This window comes from Orcinus orca, chromosome 6 (genome assembly GCF_937001465.1).
Source record: "Orcinus orca chromosome 6, mOrcOrc1.1, whole genome shotgun sequence".
In the NCBI taxonomy this organism is placed as follows: domain Eukaryota; kingdom Metazoa; phylum Chordata; class Mammalia; order Artiodactyla; family Delphinidae; genus Orcinus; species Orcinus orca.
In genome coordinates, this window is record NC_064564.1 from 69,773,075 (window position 1) to 69,798,616 (window position 25,542).

At 41.0% G+C, this 25,542-nt stretch overlaps 1 protein-coding gene across 1 annotated transcript in view; it reads right to left on the reverse strand.

Moving 5' to 3' along the window:
* The window catches only part of DOCK8 (dedicator of cytokinesis 8), a 222,374-nt gene extending 204,390 nt beyond the window's left edge, over positions 1 to 17,984 (reverse strand). Inside the window, exon 1 of the mRNA XM_004276426.4 lies at positions 17,595 to 17,984. Coding sequence (XP_004276474.1) covers positions 17,595 to 17,647 — 53 coding nt within the window. The 5' untranslated portion in view covers positions 17,648 to 17,984. The remainder of the gene's footprint in view (positions 1 to 17,594) is intronic.
* Between the last annotated feature and the right edge of the window lie 7,558 nt (positions 17,985 to 25,542).

Below are 25,542 nucleotides of genomic sequence, written 5' to 3' on the forward strand. Positions count from 1 at the left end.
GTCTATCTCTTTCCTTCTGATGTGACAAGAAATATACCACTGATTTCTCAGTTTCTCATTGACAGTCTTCCTCTGTCAGTGAAGACAAATTATACAGTTGATCTGTCTACTTCTCAGTAAAACAGAATTTTGAAAAAGTCATAGTTAAGTTGCTGTCATTTGTTGTTGGCTCGGGTCCCAAATTTCTTCTCAAGGACAGTCTGGGACCTGGCATTCATCCTTTTGAGTGGATCTAGTGGGCGAAGCATTTATAAACAAACAAAGTCATGTTAGCTCTGAAAGGGATTTTAGAAATCATCTATTATAACTCCATCTTGAAGAAACTGAGACCCGGAAAGTTGAAATGTATGAATTCTCTAAGGCCGTGCGGGGTGTGTGTAGCAGCCCAGGACAGCTGTGTTCAGGCAAAAGAAAACCTGAATCATCAGGACTACTTGATATGAAGGCTCAGGCTGCCTTTCTCTGCAGAGGAGCAGCTGCTATTTAAGTTTGCTCAGAAAACAAAACAAAACAATTTTTTTTTAAATGTTAAAAAAATTTTTTTAAACTGCAGAGGAGCAGTTGCTATTTAACTTTGCTCAGAAAACAAAACAATTCCTTTAATATGGAATAAGTAATTTGCTCATTTCTTAATCGCAAATGAGAATTCAACTATTTATACCAAATCACTTTCCTTTTCCAAAGGAGAAGAGGAAAGAGAAATTAACATTTATCAAACACCTATATGGTAATTTCTGCATAGTCTCATTTAATTCTCATAACAACCCTATAGGAGAGTACATTATCTTTCTTTGTAATAGATAAAGAAGTTGAGGCCCAGAGAAGTTAAGTAGCTTGCTCACACTAGTTAGGAAGTGGTAAAATGGGCATTTGGAGCCTGGTGTGACTCAAATATTCAGGTTCGTTTCAAAACGACTTAGTGTCTTCATAAACCCTCACCTTGTGTTATTCTTCTTAACAGTGATTAACACCACCTGACGTTATATTATGTATTGATCTGAGCATTTATTATCTGTTTCCACCATTAGAACCTAACTTCTATGAGGGTAGGGTCTTTCAACAGCCCCAAAGTCTAAAATAGAGTCTGGCACATAGTAAGTGCTCAACAAATATTTGTCATATGAATGGATGGATGAATGAATGAATTAGTTATTAATGACTTAATAAGGGGACACAATAGAAAATTAAATAGATAAATGTAAATAGTACATAACTCTGGCAATAAGAAAGAATTTGTATGTAATAAATTAATAGTTTTTCTAGGTGAACTTACACTTCTATATAACTTTACTCTCTTTGAGAAAATATACATTTAACTGCCTTAAAAGGGACAGTTTATAGATTCCTGGTTATAGCTGGAAATGTTGGTATTTATTATGAGGAGAGCCTCAAATAGGACTAAGATTATCCAGAAAAGCATTTATTTTTAACAACTGAGGCCACAAGGAAACCTAATGAATTAATAGTATTTGTCCAAATCAGATTTACCTGCAGGTTCACTGACTCAACCATAATAATGGCTTCAGTTCAAACTTTCGAGGTTGATTTTTTTTAATGTCATATATAAAAGACTGACCTTACCAGTTATACTTATTTGAAAACAAACCATCTTTCAATAACTTTTCCCACGAATTAAGGCAAAGTTCAGGGATGCTATGTTTTTCAAATATTTTTAAACTTCACTTTAAAGACAGATGTCACACAAAACCTTCCAGAAGGACAACAATATAAAGGAAATATTTCTCTCTCTCTCTCTCTCTCTCTCTCTCTCTCTCTCTCTATATATATATATATATATACACAAACGGATACCTGTGAGTCTGTGATTTGATTGCTAGCATTTATCCTGAGGAATAATTAAAGTTGTAAGTAAATTTGAATGCATAAATTTATTTAGTGAAGTGCTGTTTCTAGTGGTGAATAACTGGAAATAAATGTAGATCAAAAGAGAATTAGTTAAATAAATTATGAACTAGCCTCACAATGGAATATTATGCATTCATTTAGAAGTGTAATGCAAAAATATTTAGTGACATGAAAAGTTGTTCATTATATATTTTTAAATAAAAAAGCAGTATATAAGCATGCTTCTAATTCCGTAAAAAAGATGCATGTATTTGTGTGTATCTGAAAACTATATATATCAAGCTATTAAAAGTGATTAACTTTAGATTAAAAAACTAGAAATAATTTTCATTTAAGAATTGTTTGAGGGACTTCCCTGGTGGCACAGTGGTTAAGAATCTGCCTGCCAATGCAGGGGACACGGGTTCAAGCCCTGGTCTGGGAAGATCCCACATGCCGTGGAGCAACTAAGCCCATGCGCCACAACTGCTGAGCCTGTGCTCTAGAGCCCGCAAGCCACAACTACTGAGCCCACGAGCCACAACTACTGAGCCTGCCCTCTAGAGCCTGAGAGCCACAAATACTGAGCCCGTGCACCTAGAGCCCATGCTCTGCAACAAGAGAAGCCACTGCAATGAGAAGTCCACACACCGCAGCGAAGAGTAGCCCCCTGCTCAGCGCAACTAGAGAAAGCCCGTGCGCAGCAACGATGACCCAATGCAGCCAAAAAATAAATTAATTAATTAAAAAAAAGAATTGTTTGCTATGTGCACTTCTGCTTTTTCCATAATTCACAAATACAGCTTTTGTAATAAAAAGCCATTTTTCATTTTAGGAAAGGATAGGAAGCATGTCTGTAGGTCTCCAGTCTCTAACTACCGTTGCTACTCTTCAGGATGAACCACTTCTCCTCAATGGTTCTGTTTTTTCAACATTTTATTTCTTTCCCATCTCTCATATAAACATTCCTGGTGATCACATGACATGCTTTACCTAAGTGACTCTACCAAATTCCCTCTATAGTCTTATACAATTTCCAAGATTTTCTATAAAGAGTTACTTTTTGGGGAAAAAGTACATGTAAATGAGTTGAACCCTTATTTTATGTTGCTGTTGCTGTTTTTAACATTTCTCCATCTCTCGTTTCCAGTGTATTTTACTTCGTCCATATGTGTTTTATTTTTCTTTTCTGAGGCCCTGTGTGACCAAGTGTGAGACCCTGTGCCAGGCGTATGACATATGTCACCTCATCGACTGATCACAGAAACACGGCACCTATTCCCATTTTATAGATGTTTTATTAAAATGCGTGCAGTGCTCTCTGATTTATGTGGCATTTTCACAGATACTATTTCATTTGACCCTGTTGATGTTGGTATTATTAATATTTCTGTCTTACAGATGAGAAAACTAAGACTCGGGGAAGTTAAAGAACTTCTGAAAAATGCTCCTGTTGGGAATCAGTGGGGTTGGGACAGGAATCTGACTTGTTTGCCTCCTCCTATCCTGACTCAAAGGTTTAACCTGTTTTCTCTCTGTGGTGAGAGCTCTGTGGGTTGTTGTTATTATTATTATTACTACAACTGTTAACATGAATAAGGAAGACTGATTTCACAGATTATTAAAATGATTAAAAGGCAAAAAAAACAAGAGAATTCAACCGACCCAAAGGGAACCAGTCACGAAAAGTAAAGTGACTCAGCTTCTCATCAGAGTTCTCCTGTCACAGAGGGGAGATTGGACTATGACATTGTTACTCCTCAGTGGGAATGCAAAGTTTTAGAATGCTTCTTTCTCTAACATCCGAAACATCTTATTTCCTGTCAAGTGAAATATTAATTCTAAGTTAATCACTCAAAAGCTTTAAAAATATCTTCATCTTGTGGTTTTTCCTAAAGTGTGTTAAAACTGATTGTTCTCAGGAAAAAAAAAATGGCTGAGCAACTTGGCTCCTTGTCAATCTGCAGAGTTTCCAATAAGTATACAGCTGTACATAGCACTTCTGGTGTCCTTGACTGCAATTAGATTTAAAATAAATTTTTTTTTAACTATCAGTCACCTGCCTTAAAAGGATAATTATGCCTTGTATTCTTATTATCTCCTCCTAGAATCTCAGGTGCTTTCAGCATTTGCTTAAATGGCTTTTATCTATCCACCAAACACACAGCAAACCAGTCCTACACATGCATTTATTGAATTTTGTTAATGGCTCCTCCTTTGTGATTGGGACCCTGTAGCAGAGATGGCTAGTTGACCCCCAAAGATTCATGCTCCCCTTTTGCAGTGAAGATTTGTTGCTGGAAAGTAGCTGCTGGACAAGAACTCTCTTCCCCAGCCTTCCTTGCACATCAATGGACTTGTAAGTAGTCCTTATCAATGGGATGTGAGTGGAAGTGATGTGTACCACTTTTGAGTTGAGGTATTTAAGAACTGGAGGCACAATATTTCATTCTCTTTTCCTCCTGGCCAACAGCTGAATGTTATCAGAAAAACCTGAAAGTTTTTCTGATGGCAGAGCCATAAGGTGGAAGCAGCCTGGGTCCCTGAGTCACTGCTTGGAGGAGAGCCACCTGACCTGCATCAGACTGTGACATGAATATGAAATAAGATTTTGTTGGCTTAATCCACCGAGGTCTTGGGATTATTTGTTACAACAGCTAATTTAATACTAGACCTATAAGCCTGGATATCCCTCCTCATTAGGCCAGGGTCCTGGAATTAGATGAGCTTGAATGTGCTACAAGTATTAATGGGATGGAAGCACCATGTTGCCACAATGGAAGTTCTGTCACTAATTTGTCCCCAGAGCAACTGCTGGGAGCAATGGCAAAGACCATTAAGTTGCTCATCAATAGACATTATCCCCTTCCTTCTAACTCAACCCTAGTTTTGTTGGAGGTGGCAATGTGCCGGGCTAATAAAAACTATATTTGCCAACCTCTCTTATAAGTAGAGTAACAGATCTGATCAATGAGGTATATAGCAAATGTCACTGTGGGAGTTTCTGGGAAAGTTCCTGAAAAGAGAGCAAAGTTCGCTGACATGCCTCTTTGGCCTTTCCTCTTCTTTCTGTCTTCAATATTCTTTCAATGAGTAAAATTTCAAGAGCCATCTTCTGACTATGAGGATGAGAGCCACACACTAAAGATGGTGGAACACAAAGACACAAGGAACCTGGGTCTCCAGTGGTATTTTGGACTAAGACACCAAGTCTAAACTGCCAACCACTGGAATTCTTCCTACTCAAGAAAACTAAGTAAACCCCTGATTTATTTAAGCCACTGTTTAGTGGGATTGTCTGTTCCTTGCAGCAGCTAAAAGCAATCCTAACTCATAAAAGGGAGAACCTTCTGAGAAAGACCACAGCACATACCTTCCTAACAGGTTGATCTCTCTGCTTCTCTGCACCATTCTTTTCTTCTACTCTCATTAATTCTTCCCAGGCCAGAACATACACTGGACCAGAGCAGTCACTGAATTTCTAAGCCCATTTGGTAACTCTTGAGGATAAAGAGCTCACTGGCCCTTTTCCTAGTCATTTAATTTAGTCTCAAATCCTGCTCCTTTGAATGACACATAGCAATTTTCAAGCACCTTCCTTCTCTGATATCCTCAAACTGCTGCTTCATCTCTGGACAAGAGAGCTCTGCAATCTGGGCTCCATCAACGACATTACGGGATTTAAGAGAAACCCAAGAAGTTATTGTTTATTCACTTGCCTCCAGGCAGGACTGTGATTAGCTCTTGCGGATATATAGCTGTCTTCCATGGGCCAAAAAAGTCTCTCACAAAGCATGACTCATTGGTAACTTTGAAGGAGTTGATTTAATCTGTTCTCAGTTTCTCTGCCAGTGAAATGGGTATTGTGATCTGAACAGAGAATGACAAGACCTTTGGCTTAAATGTGTGCAATCTGAAATGGGATATGATCACTTTTTTTGTTGGGGGCTGTAATAGAATAAAATGGACAAATATTTTGCAGCTCCTCCCATCAAGAGACTTAGTCTACTTCCCTACCCCTTGAAGCTGGGTTGCCTTGCGACTTGCTTTGACCAAGGAATGTGGTGTAAGTAATGTTGTAGGAGCTCTAGACTAAGCCTCAAGGAGCCTTGCAGCTTCCATCTTCATCCTCTTAGAATGTCCCCTCTACCATGTAAGGAATACGGAGCCGACTTCTGAAGGAAAAGAGACCATGTGCAGAGACAGCCAGCCCCCCAGGGCCCTGGACTTGTGAGTAAGGCCATCTTAGATGCTCCAGTTTCAGTCCAGCCACCAGGGAATTGCAGCCACATGATGCCCACAGCAGGACCGGCAGAACCAAACTGCTGAGCCCAACCCAAGCTGCCAACCCACAGAATCATGAGAAACACTGAACTGCTGTTGCTTTAAGTGAATAAACTTTGAGGTACTCTATTAGTTTCCTAGGGATGCCATAAGAAATTGTCATGCGCCTGGTGGCCTAAAACAACAGAAATTTATTCTCACGCTGTTCTGGAAGCCAGAGGTCCAAAATCAAGGTGTCAGCAGGACCTGCTCCCTCTAAAGGCTCTAGGGAAGAACCTTTCCTTGCTCTTCCAGCTTCTGGGGGTTGCTGGCAGACCTTGGTGTTCCTTGGCTTGTGGTGACATAACTGCATCCTCTGCCTGTCTTCACGTGGCCTCCTCTCTGTGTGGCTCTGTGTCTCTTCTCATAAGGACACCAGTGATTGGATTTAGGGTCCACCCTAATCCAGTGTGACCTCATCTTAACTTGATTACATTTGCAAAAATCTTATTTACGAAATAAGATGACGTTCACAAAGACTTAGGAATCTTTTCGAGGGGACACAACTCAATGCACAACATGTGCTTTGTTTAACATGTAGCTAATACTGGTACTCTTTCTATCATTTTTGTACTTCAAACGTATGAAGATAAATGTAAAGAAAATAAAACAGAAAGGATAACCATGTTCTTAAAGATACTATATGACAGTGCCACTGAGTTTCAAAATCTCCCAGGAAGAAAATATCTAAGTTGACTATCTTAATTACTGTTAGTGCCAAGCAAAATTTATGATATATTAGACAGTATCAGGTATTTTAAATGTCTTTAGTCACATGTAAGACTTATTTTATAGGGGGAAAAAAACAACAACTGCATGCTTTCTCTCTGAGATGAAAGAATCCTCTGTTAGCATTGCGTGTGATATTTGTGTGAAAGTCAAAGCCTTGTTAGAGCCTCTGGTTACCGCTGCCCCACTTCTCCTCTGCTTGATCCAAACTTTTGAAAGGAGTGGTCTCTACCAACTTCCTCCATTTCCTCTGCATTGACTCCCTTCATAACCTGTGAAATCTGACTTCCTTCCCCACAGCTCCACTAAAACTGCTGTCTCAGAGGTTCACACTGATCACCATCGAGTCAAATCGGATGCCTCTTTCTTTGTCCTCATAATTTTGCATCTGACCTGTTTAACTGCCCTGTTACCTCCCTTTTCTGATACCACCCCAGTCTGCCACATCTTAGTCAAATTCTTCCTCCTCTCCGTATAGCTCTTCTCTTGCACCAACTAGCAGTGACCCTCTAGGCCCATTCCTTTTCTCTTCCCAGTCTACGTCCCTACTTAGAAAATGTGTCCATTCTTCATTCCCAGCCCCATTGTATCGATGACTTCCTAATCAATATTTTCCATCCTGACCTATCATTTAAGCCGCAAGCCTTGTATCTCAAACTGCCCACTAGAAATGTTGTATATTTTATGCTCATCTGTACTAGTCAGGGTAGGCTTGGTTTTGCTGTGCTAACAAATAATCCCAAAATCTTAGTGGCCTATAAAAACAAAGACTTCCAGAGAGCAGTTGTGGCTCTGCTCTGTCTCTACGCTAGGACACAGGTTGACAGATCAGCCTCTGTCTGGAACATTGCTGGTTGTATAGAAAAGGAAGCAATGATATGACCAAGGGCAGCCAGCTCTGAAAGCACACCTCAAAGTGACCACATCACTTTCAACAAGGTGAAAAGTAAACTCCTCTGACAGGGAGGGAGAGCAAATATATGGAAATGTGAAATCTACTATATTCTCTTAAACAAAACTCTACAAGAGAAGCACAAAATCATCCTCCTTAAACCAACTCAAGGTCCTAATTTTCATAATTTCTCATTGGCATCCTCTTTATCCAATTTCCCCAGGAGGGAAATCTTTGTGTTAGCTCTTTTATAAACTTTAGTTTTCCCAATTACAAAAACACTCTTTGAAGAAAACTTGTCAAATATACATCCACACATATCGCATACAAGGAAACAAAAAATCACCAATAATCCTAACATCCAGGTATTATCCAACACTTATCACATGTTAGCACGTGTCCCTCTGCTCACCTCCCTATCACATATATCAATCTATTTAATCTCTGTAGGGAGACACACACATATTTCCTTTTCCATAAAAAAGATACCATACTATACAAATAGCTTTGTGGCTGTTAAAAAACTTACTAAGATTACTCTAATAGTTTCTTTCTCCCCATTATTTTAAAATATCCTCTATGTGGTAATGATGTGCAAATTTAAATATCCAGCTTTGACCTCTCCCCTGAGCCCCAGATTCCCGAATAAAACTACGTAGTAGGTAATTCCAGGGCTTCCCTGGTGGCGCAGTGGTTGAGAGTCCGCCTGCCGATGCAGGGGACACGGGTTCGTGCCCCGGTCCCGGAAGATCCCACATGCCACGGAGCGGCTGGGCCCGTGAGCCACGGCCGCTGAGCCTGCGCGTCCGGAACCTGTGCTCCGCAACGGCAGATGCCGCAGCAATGAAAGGCCCGCGTACCGCAAAAAAAAAAAAAAAAAAAAAAACACAAAAATCTATGTAATAGGTAATTCCAGTTGAATTTCTAATATGCATCTTAGTATGTCCCCAATTAAACTCCTAATTCAGCCTGAAAGCCTATTCTTCATCCAGCCTTTTTTATCTGTTAAAAGCATCAACATCCACACATAACTCTAACCTGAGAGACATTTTGATTCCTCTTTTTCTCTCATTGTTCTCCATGCCACATCTAATCCATCAACCCAATTTCCAAAATATGTCTCAGAGCTGACGGCTTCTCTCCCTCTATTCTCGGCTCTCCAGTCCTGCCACAGTCACCTTTCCCCTGGACCCTGTACTACCTCTCACCTGGCCTTGCTTCTGCTCATTTCTTCTCCATAGCGGAGCCAGAGTGATCCTCTAAACACAGAGGTCAATCACATCGTGCCTCTGCTCTCAAAACCTTCCCATTGCACTTGGAATAACATTTGAACATTTTCCTCGGCTTCTAAGGACTTTTTTTTTTTTTTTTTTTTTTTGCGATACGCGGGCCTCTCACTGCCGTGGCCCCTCCCGTTGTGGAGCACAGGCTCCGGACGCGCAGGCTCAGCGGCCATGGCTCACGGGCCCAGCCGCTCCGCGGGATCTTCCCGGACCGGGGCACGAACCCGTGTCCCCTGCATCGGCAGGCGGACTCTCAACCACTGCGGCACCAGGGAAGCCCTAAGTGCCTTTTTATGATTTCGTTTCTGCCTACTTTTCTCTTCATCTCTACCACTCCCCACCCCCACCCCCCCTCACTCACTCTATCCAGACACACTGGCTCTCTTTTCTTCCAACACACCAGCCTTACTTTTGCCCTGGGTATGGCACTTGCTAACTAACTCCCCTGCCTGGTCCTGGCCGGAGCTCATCTCCTTAGGGATGCCTTCCTTGACCATTCCATCTTAAGGTATCCACACACCTGACATGGCCCTTTTTACATTCTCTAAATACATAGCACCATATCTTACCTGCTATTTCCTTTTCATTTCCTGGTTTATTTCTTTATTGTCTTCCCATTGGAAAAATGACTTCTTTCAGGACAAGAACCTTGTCTGCTTATTCACTGCTCTATCCTCACCTCTTAGAACACACACTGCCAGGCACATAGTTGACTACAATCAATATGCATGAAATGAGCCAGTGAATAAATATTTAGTTGTTTCTCAGGTCCAGCTGATTCCCCTTGAAGTATCTGTTGACGCAGACCCTTTGCTTTCCATGCTCATTAACGCCAGCCTAATCCCAGACATCACCTCACGTCAGAATGACTGCAACTGCCTCCTTACCCCTCTCGTGGAGCCCCCTCGAACCCATTCTTCGCACTATACCAGTTTCATCTGTCAATCACCTCCCTGTCCTTCAGACCTGGCTGAGGCCTCACCCCCTCACCCTCTAGGGCTGCTACTCCTTCCTTCCCCTCTGAGTTATGTCAACATTTCATTCCTGCCCTTAACCCTCACCTGGCCATGCAACCAAACACCATCTCTTGTGTTCACTTATGTGAATCTGCTCACTCCAGCTGAATTCTGGGGGCATAAGCTTGTTGTTTTGGGGGTTTGGGTTTTTTTTTTGTTTGTTTCTCATAATGCCTAGAGAGAATCATAGGCAATCAAAAAATTCATGTGAGTTGAATGAAATTATTGGGTAGAGAACAAGATACAATAGGCAAATTGGAGACATATACACACTACTATATATAAAATAGATAACTAATAATAACCTATTGCAGAACATAGGGAACTCTACCCAATACTCTGTAATGGCCTATATGAGAAAAGAATCCAGAAAAGGGTGGATATATGTATACATATAACTGATTCACTTTGCTATACAGCAGAAACTAACACAACATTGTAAATCAACTATATTCCAATAAAGGTTAATTTTAAAAAATAGGCAAATTGGATACCCCTTCTAAAGGGATACTGTGAGAACAGGTAGTGATTTAGAATGAAAGAGTAAAATACCAGTAGGTAAAGCAAACCAGAGGCAATCCTGTTCCCATAGAGAACAGAAGGCCAGCATTGCCTTGAAACAACGCTTCCGGTAAATAGCAGGATAAAGTGCATTTTTAGTGGACTTTGAACCCAAGTTTTTCTACGAGCAAAAGGGAAAGGGGATGGTCATTCTGGTGTAAATTACTGCATGAGGACAAAAAGCACCCCTAACCCTAACAACCCAGGGCCTCAGGGGGGTAACTTCTTGATGAGACCCCAAGTTCTCTTGAGTGTTCAGAGGACACAGCACAGAACTGACTACAGAGAACTCAAACAGCTCCAACAAAGAAGATGTCTGCTGTGTGCTGAGTATTGCCCTGTGTAGCAACAAGGCAAAGCAGAGATTTGGGGAAAAACATTTCTATCCATGGCCTTTCTTCCCAGTTTGTCTCATTTGAGGTGTGGTACAATAGAGGAACTACATCTCCCTGATCAAACAGGGGAGAATCAGCCCAACCATGCAGTTTTACCAAGCCCCAAATATCCCCATAAGGATTTTACATTTGGTAGTGTATATATTGCACAACTATTTTAATCCCTAAAGAATGACTTCAGAGGTCATACAGGGATCTGGGAGAGAAGCTGAATAGGAAGAGGTAAGAGACATTGAAGAGAAGGGGTCAAGATTTCTAATACAGTCTTAAAAGAATGATAAAACCAGGCGGGGGTGTGAATGTGAGGAAATGAGAACTTGTAGGGCCACTGGCAGGAGTGTAAATAGGTATAACTGTTCTGGGAAGCAACTTGGCCATGTGTAGCAAAAGCTTGAAAAATGTTTCTTTCCTTTAAGCAAGCAATGCCACTTCTAGAAATTTTAAGGGAGTATTTGCACTAACACATAAAGATATATACATAAAACTGTTCATCAAGCTCTGTACATTATTATAAAAAAATTAGAAACTATCCTAAGGCCCAATCATAGAGAATTAATTCAATAAGTCACTGTATATCTAATCAACACAATTTTATACAGCCTATGTAAATTACAATGTAGCTCTACATGGATGAACATGGAGAGTTCATATTTTTAAATTTAAAAAATACAGCATAAAACATGTGCAATGTGATCTCATTTTTCTAAAAGTGGAAAGATGTACATCCAAATATTAAGAGCTATAACTTATGGGTAATAGAAATTTTTGCTTGCTGTACTTTCCTACTTTTAATGATGAACATGGATGAAAGAACAGAATGTGGATGAAATACTGGTTCTGCCATTGCCATTTCTGCTTTTCTGATCCTGCCTCTGATCTAAATACAGTGGGACATAACATAATGGTCTTATACCCTAGGCCAACTTTGCCAGTTTGTTTGATTTCAGCGCACCCTGCATACAGATGCCTTCCTATATACTTTCAGAGATATCATTCTGTTTTTATTCTGCGTACCCCCAAGTTGTCAATATAGCAAACTATACTACTAAAGTGCAAACTCTAGAAGCACAGGGACCACACTTAACCACAACTGCATAAACTCTGTTGTAATTTCCTAGAGCGTAGAGAACCTTTATAGCTGCTGATTGGTAATAAATTAGACTGAACATTCTTGGGAAAAGGAATAGCACATTCCTGTTGCTTTAGCCACTGATTATTGACCAAAACATGAATAAGCACCTGGTGTTTACCACTGAAAAGAACTAAGCACTCTTTTTTCTTAGCTTCCTCCAGCAAGAAGTCTGAGTAGTCACATCCCTGTCTGTTACAGAGGATGGAAGGTTGAGGTGTTTTTAACATCATCTCATTCCATCACTAGCTCTGTGTGGGGAGTGGAGATGTGAGACCTGGTCCCCTGAACTCTTCCTCTCTCCCTAGGTAACCACATGACATAATTATATTTTCTTTGCCATGCAGAAGTAAACACTGACTTTACATGTACATGTGAATTGTCAGAGCTCAAAGAACTCCAATTGAAAAGCTCACCCTGGCAGAAGGTTCTTTCTATTGTACTAGATGACTGAAGTTCAAGTGGAGCTTTTCCAAGAATCCAAAAATAAAATGATTCTGAATGTGAAAGACCAAAATTCTGAGTTCAATTGCCTGAAGCCTCTTCTCGTGGTTTTTGGTCTAGAACACGTCCGATGAATGAAGTAATTTCTGAAAGCAACCACATCCTGCTCTGCCATCACTACTAAAGAATAGCACTGTTTCACTGCAGACGTGCATGTAGACATATGAATACATATATTTTATGCTTGCATCATTTTTGCAGACAAAATTAGCAAACACTTCTCAGGAATAGCTCAGTGCCTTCTTGTTCTGGTCTTTATGCCGAAAATTATTGGGATTGTTCTTTTTTTATTGAAGTATACTTGATTTACAATGTCATGTTATGATCTCATTACATTGTCAATGTCAGTGTCACTTTGTACATTGGGGACGCGGGTTCGTGCTCTGGGAAGATTCCACATGCCGCGCGGAGCGGCTGGGCCCGTAAGCCATGGCCGCTGAGCCTGCGCATCCGGAGCCTGTGCTCCGCAACGGGAGAGGCCACAACAGTGAGAGGCCCGCGTACCGCAAAAATAAAAAAAACTGAGACAGTAGCATGGTGTATAGTGGTTTAGGGAGAGGATTCTGAAGCAAGGCTGCCTGCATTTGAATAACAGCTCTGGTCTTAGCTCTTTGTGACTTTGGACAATTTTCATAAGTCCTTAGTGCCCAGTTTTTCCATCTGTAAAATGGAGATAGTAATTGTTCCTACATCACAGGGGTGAATGAGTTATGATATGCATAGACCCATACCTGCCATACAGTAAGAATTATACAAGCATAAGTCATTATTATTTACCCCTTTCAATCCTTAATGTCCAGAGGATCATTAATATTTTTTCTACATTGTGCATTTTTCCTCTCTTTACCCAAGGTCCTTACATTACTTTAATATTTGATCTAGTTCTATATCCTGTGTTTGAAAGAAACTAAGATTTTGTTTAATGAATTTTCAGAATAGTAATAATAATTTTTATAACACACGAAAGCCCTAAACGCTACTAAGAAAGAAAGGTAGTTGATAAGACTTGGCGCTCATACAAGGAATGTATTATGACACTTAATGCAGCAGTGCCTGAATTCCCCAATGCAAACATAATTATGAACTGCTTAATTCAGATGTAGTCTTTCCTTTGCGCACAGGAAGTTAGTGACAATTAAACTGAAACAAAGACAAATATCTAACACTTATAAGAAATTAAACTGTACTCTTCCAGCTTAGAAAAATTCAGTGGTAGATCTTTTCTCTTGTATCTCCCCAAGCTGTGGGTTCTAGAGAGATGTTCAACTATAACACATCATACGATCACATCATACAATTACACTTGGTGCTCAAAATGAAACAAAAAAAAAATCCTATGATGATTTCCAACACATGGAAATTTAGGTTTCATAAGAATATGAAAGAGCCAGGGCAATCATGGGGGAATGGGCACTGGTGGGCATTCCCAGGTTCCTCCTTCACTTTGGTCCTGCCCCTAGACTGGGCAATGCTGCTTGCAGGAAGCCAAAGAATTTGGGAACAATGAGGAACATTCTTTTCCTACTGTGAGGTAGTCTGCTCACTCTTTCTTTAGGCTGGTATGGGCAGAACTCAGCTTTTTACAAGTAAAATTTTTAATATATCAGATATGAGTATTTCCTTTATAGGAAGCACATTGATTTAACCCCACAAACATTTTTTAATGACAGTTTGTATCATTCAGGGTAGAAAGGTGAAAAATATGCTGAATGTACTGATGGCCATATTTGCAACATTGCCTTACTTTTTTAAGTTGATCTATTTTAAAAAAAGAATAGTACATAGGCATGCAAGGGAAAATATTTTCTTTCCCAACTTCAAAACTGCAAAACATCACAGTTTGTTTACATGTTAAACACTGATCAGAACAATTTGCAATGCTGCTACTGAAAGGTTTTTTTTTTTTAATTACTTACTTACTTGCTTTTAAAGGAAATTCCTAATAAGTGTGGATCAAAATAGCACATGCCCAATTAAGAACAGTCTTTGGAGCAGTTTGTAATCCCAGCTCTGCGTCTGATGTTTGCATGGCCTTGAACAAATTACATGGCCTGTGCAACTGCATCTCCAAGCTTCATTTTCTTCTTCTGTATGAGACATCAGGTGAGTCTCATAGGGTTTTTGTAAGAATCTAACAATATAATCTGTTAAGCACATAATACAGTGTCTAGGACATACTAAATGATCAATAAATGGTGCACTTTAATATTATCTTAATACTAGGTATGCCCTTATTAATCCATTCCTTTGAACAATAATTTCTGCCAAGCTCCTCTGCATAACTCTCTACACAGTACACAAAATGCTTCCAAAGGGAAAACAGAACCCCCTAAACAGGAATATCCAATCCTTATTTTTGCCTGAGGATTAGGGAACATTTTAAATTTTATTTAACTTGAGGGGGGCTTTTCTTGGTCAGATTGCATCATGCATTCTGTTCCACTGGGTGTGTCTGGTATCCTCAGCACAGAGATGGAAGACATATGAGCAAGAACTTCAACCCCAAGGGGGCTCCAACCCGCTACTGGCATCATTGTTCCCAGCCCATTGGTCCCTGCACAGGAAGTTCTCCAGCTTCAGCTTTCCTTCCTACCTTTCTTTCTTAGAATCTTCAAGTTGGTGGCAATGGAGATGATGACGACAATGATGAAGCTGATAGTAATGTGGATGAAGCCAGCTAGCATTTATTTAACATTTATTCTGAGCCAGGCACTCTAAGCACTTTGTATATATTATTTCACTTAATCGTCTCAACATACAAGGTAGGTATTGATACGATGAATATCTCCATTCAACATATAAAAACTCAAAGTTTAGAGAGGTTAAATAGCATGCCCAGTGTCACACAGTTAGTCTGGTGCAGAGAGCCAATCGGTAAGCAGATGTGATTCCAGCCAGGGCCTTTATTCTTTTTTTTTTTTTTTAGAATCTTTGTTTTTATTTCAGTTTTGATTATCTTGTTTCGTTGGATTAATAGACTAGTATTTGTCATGGTTACACAGGTCTTATTGGTTTTTTAAATTAATTTTTATTGGAATATAGTTGACTTACAATGTTATGTTAGTTTCTACTGTACAGCAAAATGAATCAGCCATACATATACATATATTCCCCCTTTTTTGGACTTCCTTCCCATCCAGGTCACCACAGAGCACTGAGTAGAGTTCCCTGTGCTATACAATATGTTCTCGTTCATTATCTATTTTATACATAGTATCAACAGTGTATATGTGTCAATCCCAATCTCCCAATTCCTCCCACCCTCCCACTTACCCCTCGGTATCCATACATTTGTTCTCTATGTGTCTCTATTTCTGCTTTGCAAATAGGATCATCCATACCATTTTAAGTAAGTCAGAAAGGGCCTTTATTCTGAACCCCCAGGCTACACCAACCCCACTGCTGCTTTCAAGACTGCCTTGTAGGGATCAGTGCAGGTTCTACTGCTCTCCTCAGATTGATTCCACCCAACCCCAAGGCTCTAACACATTTCTGTCAGTCATACCACCTGACCTGAAATTCACAGAGACAGAAGAGCAGCAGCTATGACAAGTGGTACATCCATCAGGAACTTCAGTTTGATTTCCCTCAGCCCCCAAACCAACTGCCCCTCCTGCATGGCAACAGGCACGAAACCCGATGCAGAAAAAAATCCCCATAGGGAAATCCCTGATATACTTTATGCCTTTTGACTACTACCTTTCAGCCTCCAACATTAATACACAGTACACAACAATAATTAAACTCATTTTAAAGATGAAGAAATAGTAAGGTAAGAGAAATGGTTTGCTCACAGCTACACAACAGGTGGAAATAAAAAGGCCAGTAAAGCTCAATATGCCCTCTGCAAGACCTTACCACCTCATTATTCCGGGCTTCTAATTCCCCGTGGCTGAAACCTCTTCACAGTCTAGCAGCACAAAAATGGACTGTGGAACTAGCCTTTCACAGGCTCGGCTAAAAGAAGACTAACTAATCCTAGAGCAATGAGGGTAGTAAAATAATAAGTTGACCCTTCAGGATGAATTTCATATTATCTTTTAACCAGACAGTCTAGATTTCTCAGGGCACGACAAAAATGTCTCCAAACACTTCTCGGCAGTTTTCAGTGGAGGAAAAACTGCAGTTAAAGCACCTTTAGTGAGAGCAGTAGATGTGCTTGCATTTAGTTTGTGCAATTTTCATTATGAATTGGATGGTGGGTTGGATCTATGTCCTTAGTTCTTTGCTGGAGTGCTAGAAATGTAAAAATGTCAGCCACAGGCCATTCCTTTTTGTTTATTTAAACGGAGAATTTAAAAAATCACTTTTTGCACTTCATGGCTCCTTTGGACCAGAGAATAAAAATAGCGATGTCAGTAGGAGCCAAACTTTTTTCTGGAAAAATAAAACGAGAGGGGAAAGCGTCCTCCTCAGAACAACCGAAATCTTGAAGCAGCTGCCTCAAAGCAAAACTCTCCTCAGTTCAACCACTTCTTCTCTCGCCCCTTCTCGGAGCAGCCTCAAAGCAAGGCGCAGTTTATGAGAAACTCCGTGGCGTGCCCAGCACTGCTAACCGGGCGTCCTTCCCACTACCCGGGCCCGGCCACCTGTCAACCCCGAGGGCGGCGCGGGCGAGGCGGGGCTGGGGACGTGGCTCCGGGAAGAGGCACTGGTGACAGGACCATCAAGGGGACTGGGATTCTCGGGGAGGAGCTGGCTGAGCCCAGCCCTCGAGCCATCCCGCGCTCAACTGCCCCACCGCAGCCGCCTCGAGGCCCCGGGCCCCCCGCCGTGTCTCGGGCGCCACCCCTCCCCGCGGACTCCCTGGGACTCGGGCGGCGGCAACCTCCACCCCCACCCCTTGGAGCTGCCCAGGCGCCGCACTCCACCAGCTGGGGCGGTGCGGCCGCGAGTCCGCCGCGGGGCGCCTCTTACCTGTTGATCTTGAGCGCGAACGCGCGGCGCTCTGCGCTCGGCAGCGTGGCCATGGCGCGCCGGCGGCTCTTCGGCCTCTAGGGTCTCGTGAGGCGCCCAGCGGGGGCCCGGTGCGCCGCAGGGCTGCAGCAGCACGTGCCGAGCGGGACGCGAGCCTCATCTGTCAGTCGCAGCTGGAAACTTCCGCATTTCCACTTTCAGCGCTGAAATCACCCCGGGGGAGGGCCCAACCTCAGAGCTGCGGCGGCCAGCCCTGCCACCCGGCGCCCGGCCCGGCGCCCAGGGAGCGGAGAGCGAGGAGGGTGTGGACCCACCGCGGAATTGCCCTCCGGATGCTCGGACCGCCGGCGCGCTTCTTCCCGGGGCCCTGACCTCAGGCAGAAAGGAGCTCGGGCGGATGACCCGGCGACCACTGAGCGAGGCCGGAAACTCCATCTGCCCGAAGCTGCGAGGCTGCCAAAGGCCTGTGGGCAAGAGCTGGGAACGCGCGCCTTCCGCCCGCCCCGCACAGCTGGCGCGAGGTCGGGAAACCAACCCTGGAATTCTTTGCGCCCGGCCTTGTTAAGTGTTCGCACCATGCCCTGGAGCAGGCAGCTTAAATTTAACAAGAAGAAGGAAAAAAAAAAAAGTTGGTGGAAACTTCAAGAGACATACCAACTTTCGCAAACAGTATGTCCGTCATCCTTATTGGGGTGACTTTAAATAAATACGAGTCCATGCAAGGAATAAACAATTTTTTTTAAACCTGGAGATAAATGCTTTTCTCTGGAGAAACAGTGCACAGCACTTTCCTGTGATTCAAGCATATGCTGCAACCCTGTTTATTTCAGCTTCAGACCGAGAAGTGTATGAAGAAGTCCAGCCCCAAACTCAAGAAAAATATCAGAAAAGTCCCAGTGCTCACTGGAGTGGAAAAGTCTGTGTTTACCGACTTGCTCTAAGTTTTACTCTGCTAGAGCACTCCGTATGTAATGCCTCTGTTTGTCAACTGACCCTTAAAAAAAATACGAAATCGAGATACGTTTGGTTCAAAGCTGCACTACTGTCCAGTAGGTAGCCCCTACCCACATGTGGCTATGGACCACTTGAAATTATAGTTAGTCTGAATTGAGATGTGCTGTGTAAAATTCGCACCGAACTTTGAACACAGTACAGACTGCCTTTCTTTCTCTGGTTTCAGCTAGCTCAGGTAGTTTAGTAATTCTTCAGAGCTGGTTAGGTAACTCTCCTCCCCCTCCCCACTTCAAGTATCAATGGCTTTAAGCATAGTATAAGGCACAGGTCATAAGTGAGACATTACATAGACTATGAAACGAGACCCAAAGAAAAGAAAACTTTTTGAAATGTGGAGTTTCTGACTTTCAAAATTCTCCCAGGTATGTTTACCACACTGGAATTTATAAGCAAAGATGTACATAGAAAAATACTAAGAGAACAATTCAATAATAACAATTCAATACCTCTTCAAACTGGGAACAAATAGATGATTTGTAGAAAATTGTTTTACACTAGAATCTTCAGTCTACCGTGTACTAAGTCAGCCTTTCGGATGGGCTTCTCTTAGTTTCTGAATGATAGTGACATACACTTTCATACAGGGCAAAATATATTGTTGTCCACACAAACATAAATAAAATGTAATGAGAGTATCTCAAATTTTCAGAATTTGCAATTAAGGAAAACTTTTGTGTGTGGGGGGGAGAGGGGGAGGAATCTTAAAATCTCCCATCTTATGTCAGCTTATGCTGCATTCAACTCATTCACCTTAGCATTTGGTACGTAACTATGAAAGTAAAGCCAGCATCATTATCCTCCATCCCATCAATTCCTTAGTTAGAAATGATGGTTAGAAATGACTCCAGATTTCCTTAACAGCCTTTTGGTAATTCACCATGAGTGTGTTATCCACTAAATTAGGCAAATGCCTATTTTTAAATATTCTATCTGCTCTTGGGTACAGTCACAGATCTCTGGCAAACTTCAAAAATAGCTAAGTGCCTTGCTTCATTTCTCACTCCCTCCTATTTCCCTCTAGGGCTTCTTTCCTAATTGCCACTCTGTCCAAAGCCCACTCTGAAAGGCTTCCTTCTTTCCACACCATGTGACATCTCTAGACCTTCCTCTTTCTCTGCATCTTTGTGTCATTTGATTTTGTTTCTCACCTTTATAAAATTCCTCCCTTCTATGACAGATCTTATATCAATTATCCCAAATTCTCCTGTAGTTTTCTCCATAACTTCTTTTTCTTACCTCCTCAGAAAGCCAATCTCTTTCTTTACATTGCATCTTACTTATTTTTTACAACAGACAAATAACACTTACCTTGTACCAGGGCCTGTATCAAGCGCTTTTCAAATATTAATTAATAACAACCCTTAAGTAATAACATTATCCTCACTTTGCAGCTGGGGAAACCAAGGCTCAGAGAGGTTAAGTGACTGGCCCGAGATCACAGACTAGTACGGGGCATTTCCAACCCCCCCAGATATTTCCACTTAAATATCTTCAAACTCCACAAACATAAAACCGAAACTCTCCGTCTCCTCTACCCAGTTGTATAAGCTTGCTGTCCCTCCATAATCACTCATTTCTGTTTGTGGCACTATTTCCCACTTGCCAGTTAAAAACTTTGGAATCATTTAATGGAGGGGAAAGCAGGAAATCTGGATTCTGGCTTCAGGTTTTCACTAACTATGTGATCCTGAGCAAGTCACACCCTGTTTGGACCACAAAATTCTCCGTCATAGAATGACCCCATCTGCTCTTCTCTTTATAATGTGTCAGCTCTACTTCTTCCTCTTCTTTACCCTTCAGATCTAATCAGCTAACAAGGCCTGTCATTTATTCTGTATAAACATCACTCCTTCATAAATATCACTGTTCTCACTGCTTCCATTCTGACCCAGCCCTTATAAATTAATGTGTGGATGACAAAAATAAGATTTTAAATGGCTCCCTGCCTATAGCTTCTCCTTATTCCAATCCAGTCTGACTCTACCACTGTATTAATTTTACTAAAATACTGTTTCATCATGTTACTTCCCTGCTCAATTAACTTTGGTGGCTTCCTATAGCCTCTATGACCAAGTGTGACCTTCTCCAACTGGCTTATAGTGGCTTCTCCATGTCATGTAAGTAACTCTATCCCTTACCTCTTTGTTGAAGCAAGGAAGATCTTCAGCTAGAGAAATCGGTGTTCCTCCTGCCTGGGGCCTCCTTTGCTTATGTCATTCTTCTGCCATCCCCACCAGACATCACATCCAGTCTCTCCCCATCCTTTAAAGTTTGAGTCAAGTTGTCAGTTTCCACCTCTACCTAAAGGAGTGTCTCATTCAGTCTGACAGCACCCTTTGTTTAGTTAAATAGGTCGTTACCAATAAACACAGCCTAGTGGAATGCAAGGTCCATAGGACTATAGAGAAAAGGGTGACATTTGTGCATTTCCTTCCTTATTTTGCAAGCCGACCTCCATCAGCTTTCACTCAAATGTCACCTTCCATGACCATCTACTTAACATTGCAATGCCCCTTTCCCTAATCCTGACCCTCCCTAGCTCCTTTTCCAACTTTCATAGCATATTTTTTCTCCATAGCACTTGTCACTATCTGACATACTACATATTTTATTTATTTGCAAGTTTATTATCGCTCATGCTTCTAGACTATAAGTTCCATGAGTGCAGGGATTTTTGTTTTATTCCTTTCTCTATCTCTATTACCTAGAGTAATGCCTGGTACAAAGTAAGTGTTCAATAAGTTCTTGTTGAATAAATGAATGAAAAAAAGCAGACACTCAATAAATATTTGTTAAATTGAACTTGAATGGGAGTGGCCAAGTTCATGTGTCTTTCAGAAGGAAGTTAGAGCCTTTTTTACTCTCTTGAGTTTTTCAGTTGTGCCTTTTTATGAATATCTTCCAGCACTGTTTTGTAGTTATGTCTTGGGTTGAGAAATCAAACTAGCACATAGGTTACTACTAGCAAGTAGATCTCTTTATTATCGTCTTGTAATTGAGGACAGATATAGAAAGATTTGTTTGCTAGTATTTAAATCCAGCCATAGCTCAGATATTAGAATTTGGAGTTTCTAATTTTCTCCACTTCATTCCTCATATTGTCATAAGAGATCTGTAAATATGAAAAGAATAAAACTAAGAAACTTTCCCTTAATATGTATATATTAGTCCCCCTTATTCATGGTTTCACTTTCCACGGTTTCAGTTACCCTCGGTCAACCAGTCTGAAAATATGAAATGAAAAATTCAAGAAATAAACATAAGTTTTAAAATGCACACTGTTCTGAGTAGCGTGATGAAATCTCCCGCTGTCCTGCTCCATCCCACCACAGACATGAATCATCCCTTTGTCCAGTGTATCTGCCCAGTAGTCAGTTATATATATGCATATATATAAAACCGTCTTGGTTATATATGCAGTATCACAGTGCTTGTGTTCAAGCAATGTTTTTCACTTAATAATGGCCACAAAGTGCAACAGTAGTGACCTGGAATCCAGATATGCGAAAGAGAAGCTGTAAAGTGCTTCTTTTAAGGGAAAAGGTGAAAGTTCCTAAATTAATAAGGAAAGAAAAAATATTGTATGTTGAGTTTGCTCAGATCTATGGTAAGAATGAATCTTCTCTCCATGAAATTGTGAAGAAGGGCAAAGAAATTCATACTAGTTTTGCTATCACACTTCAGACTGCAAAAGTTATGACCACGGTATGTGATATGTGCTTATTAATATGGAAAAGGCATTGAATTTGTGCGATAAGATATTTAGAGAGAGAGAGAGACTGCATTCACATAACTGATTACAGTATATTGTTATAACTGTTCTATTTTATTGTTAGTCATTGTTAATCTCTTACTGGGTCTAATTTATAAATTAAACTGTACCACAGGTATGTATGGTTAGGAAAAATCGTATGTATATGCTTCAATACTATCCACAGTTTCAGGCATCCGCTGAGGGTCTTGGAACATATCCCCTTTGGATAACGGGGTGCTACTGTATACACACGTATTATATACATGTATCTTATATGGTTACTTTACTATGTATATTAGTATTTTAAATGTAGGAGTTAGGCCATATTCTAATGTACAATGCTATTTCATATTCAGTAGGAATATTCATACTATAGCATTTTATACCTAGAAGGACCTTGGATTAATTCATGAATGAATGAATAAATTCTCTCATTATCATTTATGTGCCTTCCATTAATCCCCCAAACATTTACCAAGTGGTTCCCATATGTCAGGTTCTGAACTAAATGATACTAGGGGCAAAATCATTAACAATACTTGTTCCCTGACTTCCCAGAATTCACGATCTAGGTACAAGATACACGTTACCAAGGAAAGAAGAGACTTATTCCGTGGGACAATGCAGGAATGTTTTCCTGCACAGAACTCTGTGAGAGTGAGGAAGCACAGACAGGAAATGATTTATTCTTGTGGACAGGGTGTTGGCAGAGAAATTGACGCTGAGGAAGAATGACTTTACTGACCCAGTGACATGGAAACTGGTCTTAAATGACAAGTAAGCATTCACCAGGCAGAGAAGAGTGCATTCAGGATATTCCAGGCAGAAGGAGCACTACATGCAAAGGCAGGGAGCCAGGAGACACTAGTGCCCATCCCAGGAGTCAAAAGTAGGATGGAGTCCAGCGGTGCAGAGAAAAGTGGCGAGAAATGAAGCTTGGAAGGTGGGCGGGACCTGAATGTGAGGGTCCTGTTAAAGAATTCAGACATTATCCCAAAGGCTGTGAAAACCACCAAAAAGGGACTGCTGTTTCTATAAAGGTCATTGCCACCTGGCAATCCATGATAAGGACTGTCCCGTAGAGTACAGACACAGGGTGGTAAGGATTATGTCTCCAGATCTGGCATTGCTATCCCCGTCTTCCTCAGCCTGAGCACACATACACTGGACACTAATGAAGAAATAAATTGCTCTTTACAGCAGGATTTAGGCAATTTTCCCAAAGTCATATCGCATGGAAAGAGGGAGGATTTATGGGGGATAGAAAGTCAGGTGCTGGTCCTCTGGTCTGGTTACCTCTGCCCCTCACTGGAGTGCCCCACACGTGTATGGTTACTGCCTCTTTATTTAGCCACTTTCCCATCAATCTACCATCTTCTCCCTAAAGAATCAGTTACCCATCCCTTGGTTTGTTGTTATGTCTGGGCAATTTCCCAGGCATCCACTAAATGTTGCACTTCTCCTTCCCCTAGTTTCCACTGTCCCTACAGGGGGAAAAGTTGGGTTCTGATCCACGCCTGGGGGGGTTTAGTGGTGGGCTTCTATTCTAGGCTGCAGCTGACATTTTTCATGTGTAAAATGTGGTTAATAGTGATACCAATTCCAGGATTGTTAAAAAGATTAAATAATATAAAACGCTCATAGTAAGTGACATATAATTATTCCTATTATTATCACTGTTTGAAATGTCTACAGAAGCAAATTACTAAAAGTCTAAATAAAAGTAGTTTAATCTTTAAGTTTATTACCCTAGTAAACCGGAGGAAGGAACTAGGTCAGTAACTCAACAACACCATCAAGCGCCCGGGTTCTTTCTATCCCTCCACTCTGCCCTACTCCGTCCATTGGTCATGTTGGTCATCCCTCTTATGACCTCATGACTACAAGCTGGACTTGTAGCCACGAGGTCAGGACTCCGATTAGCCACAGCACACACCAGCACCCCAAGAAGAGAGAAAGAAAGAGGCTAAGGCTTTCTCCATGAGAAACTCTGCCTTTCCCAGAAGTCCTCCAGGAAACCTGTCCTGAGAACTCACTAGCCAGAGATGGCTCAGAGGCTGCTCCTTGACTGCATGGGAAGCGGGGAAAGTATCTAGAAACAGAAGTGGGTGATTATGTTTGGCTTAGAATTACTCTGATTCATTCTCTTGAGCTGCAAAAACAGAAGAGGGACAAAGGGGAGAGTAGTTGTTGGATAGGCAGTGAACAGAGGCTGCCAGACTCATTTCATTGAGATTAAATAAGACGAAGCACATAAAGGACAGAACATACTGCTGGTTATCGAGTATGCACTCTCAGAACATGTGGGCTGTGATTTTATTATTATTTGACATTTGTACTGCTCTGGAGCCATATAAATTGGGGTTTTCCCCCAGTTTTATTGCAAGATAATTGACATACAGAATTGTATACATTCAAGGTGTACAACATAATGATTTGACTTACACTCATCACAAAATGATTACCAGAACAGGTTTAGGGGATGGAGGACATCCATCATCTCATGTAGATACAACATTAAAATTGTTTTTTAAATTGTTTTTTACATATTTACTATTATTTCCTCAGAATAGAGTCCCAGAAGTGGAAATTGTTAGGTCAAAGTTATAATCTCATGCTAGAAATGCCTGCATGTAATCATGAGGAAATAGTAGACAAACTTAAATTGAGGGACATTCTGCTGAACAATTGCCAATCTTAAAAAATGTCAGTGCCATGAAAGACAAAGAAAGGCTGAGGAACTGGTACAGCTTAAAAGCAACTAAACAGCCCGAGCAACTAAAGGCAATGAGGGATGCTGGAGTGGATGGTGGATCAAGAAAAGAACACCATAAACAAAACTACTGAGGCAATTGGCAAGATGTGCCAGCTGACTCTGTATTTGACTCTGTATCAAAATTCCATTTTCTAAATTTGATACTTACACCGTGGTTGCATAAGAAAATAAAGACAATAGCTTTATTCTTAGGAGATGTACACTGAAGTATTTATGCTAAAGGGCAGAATGGTATGATGTCTGCAGCTTACTCTCAGATGGTCATCAATGATGATGACAATGATAATAATGTTTATAATACTAAAATAAAATTGTAAATAATAATAAATTAACTAAATCAATCTAGATGAAGAGTATGTAGAAGTTTCTGCTCTGTAAATTTAAAAACTTTTCAAAATAAAAAG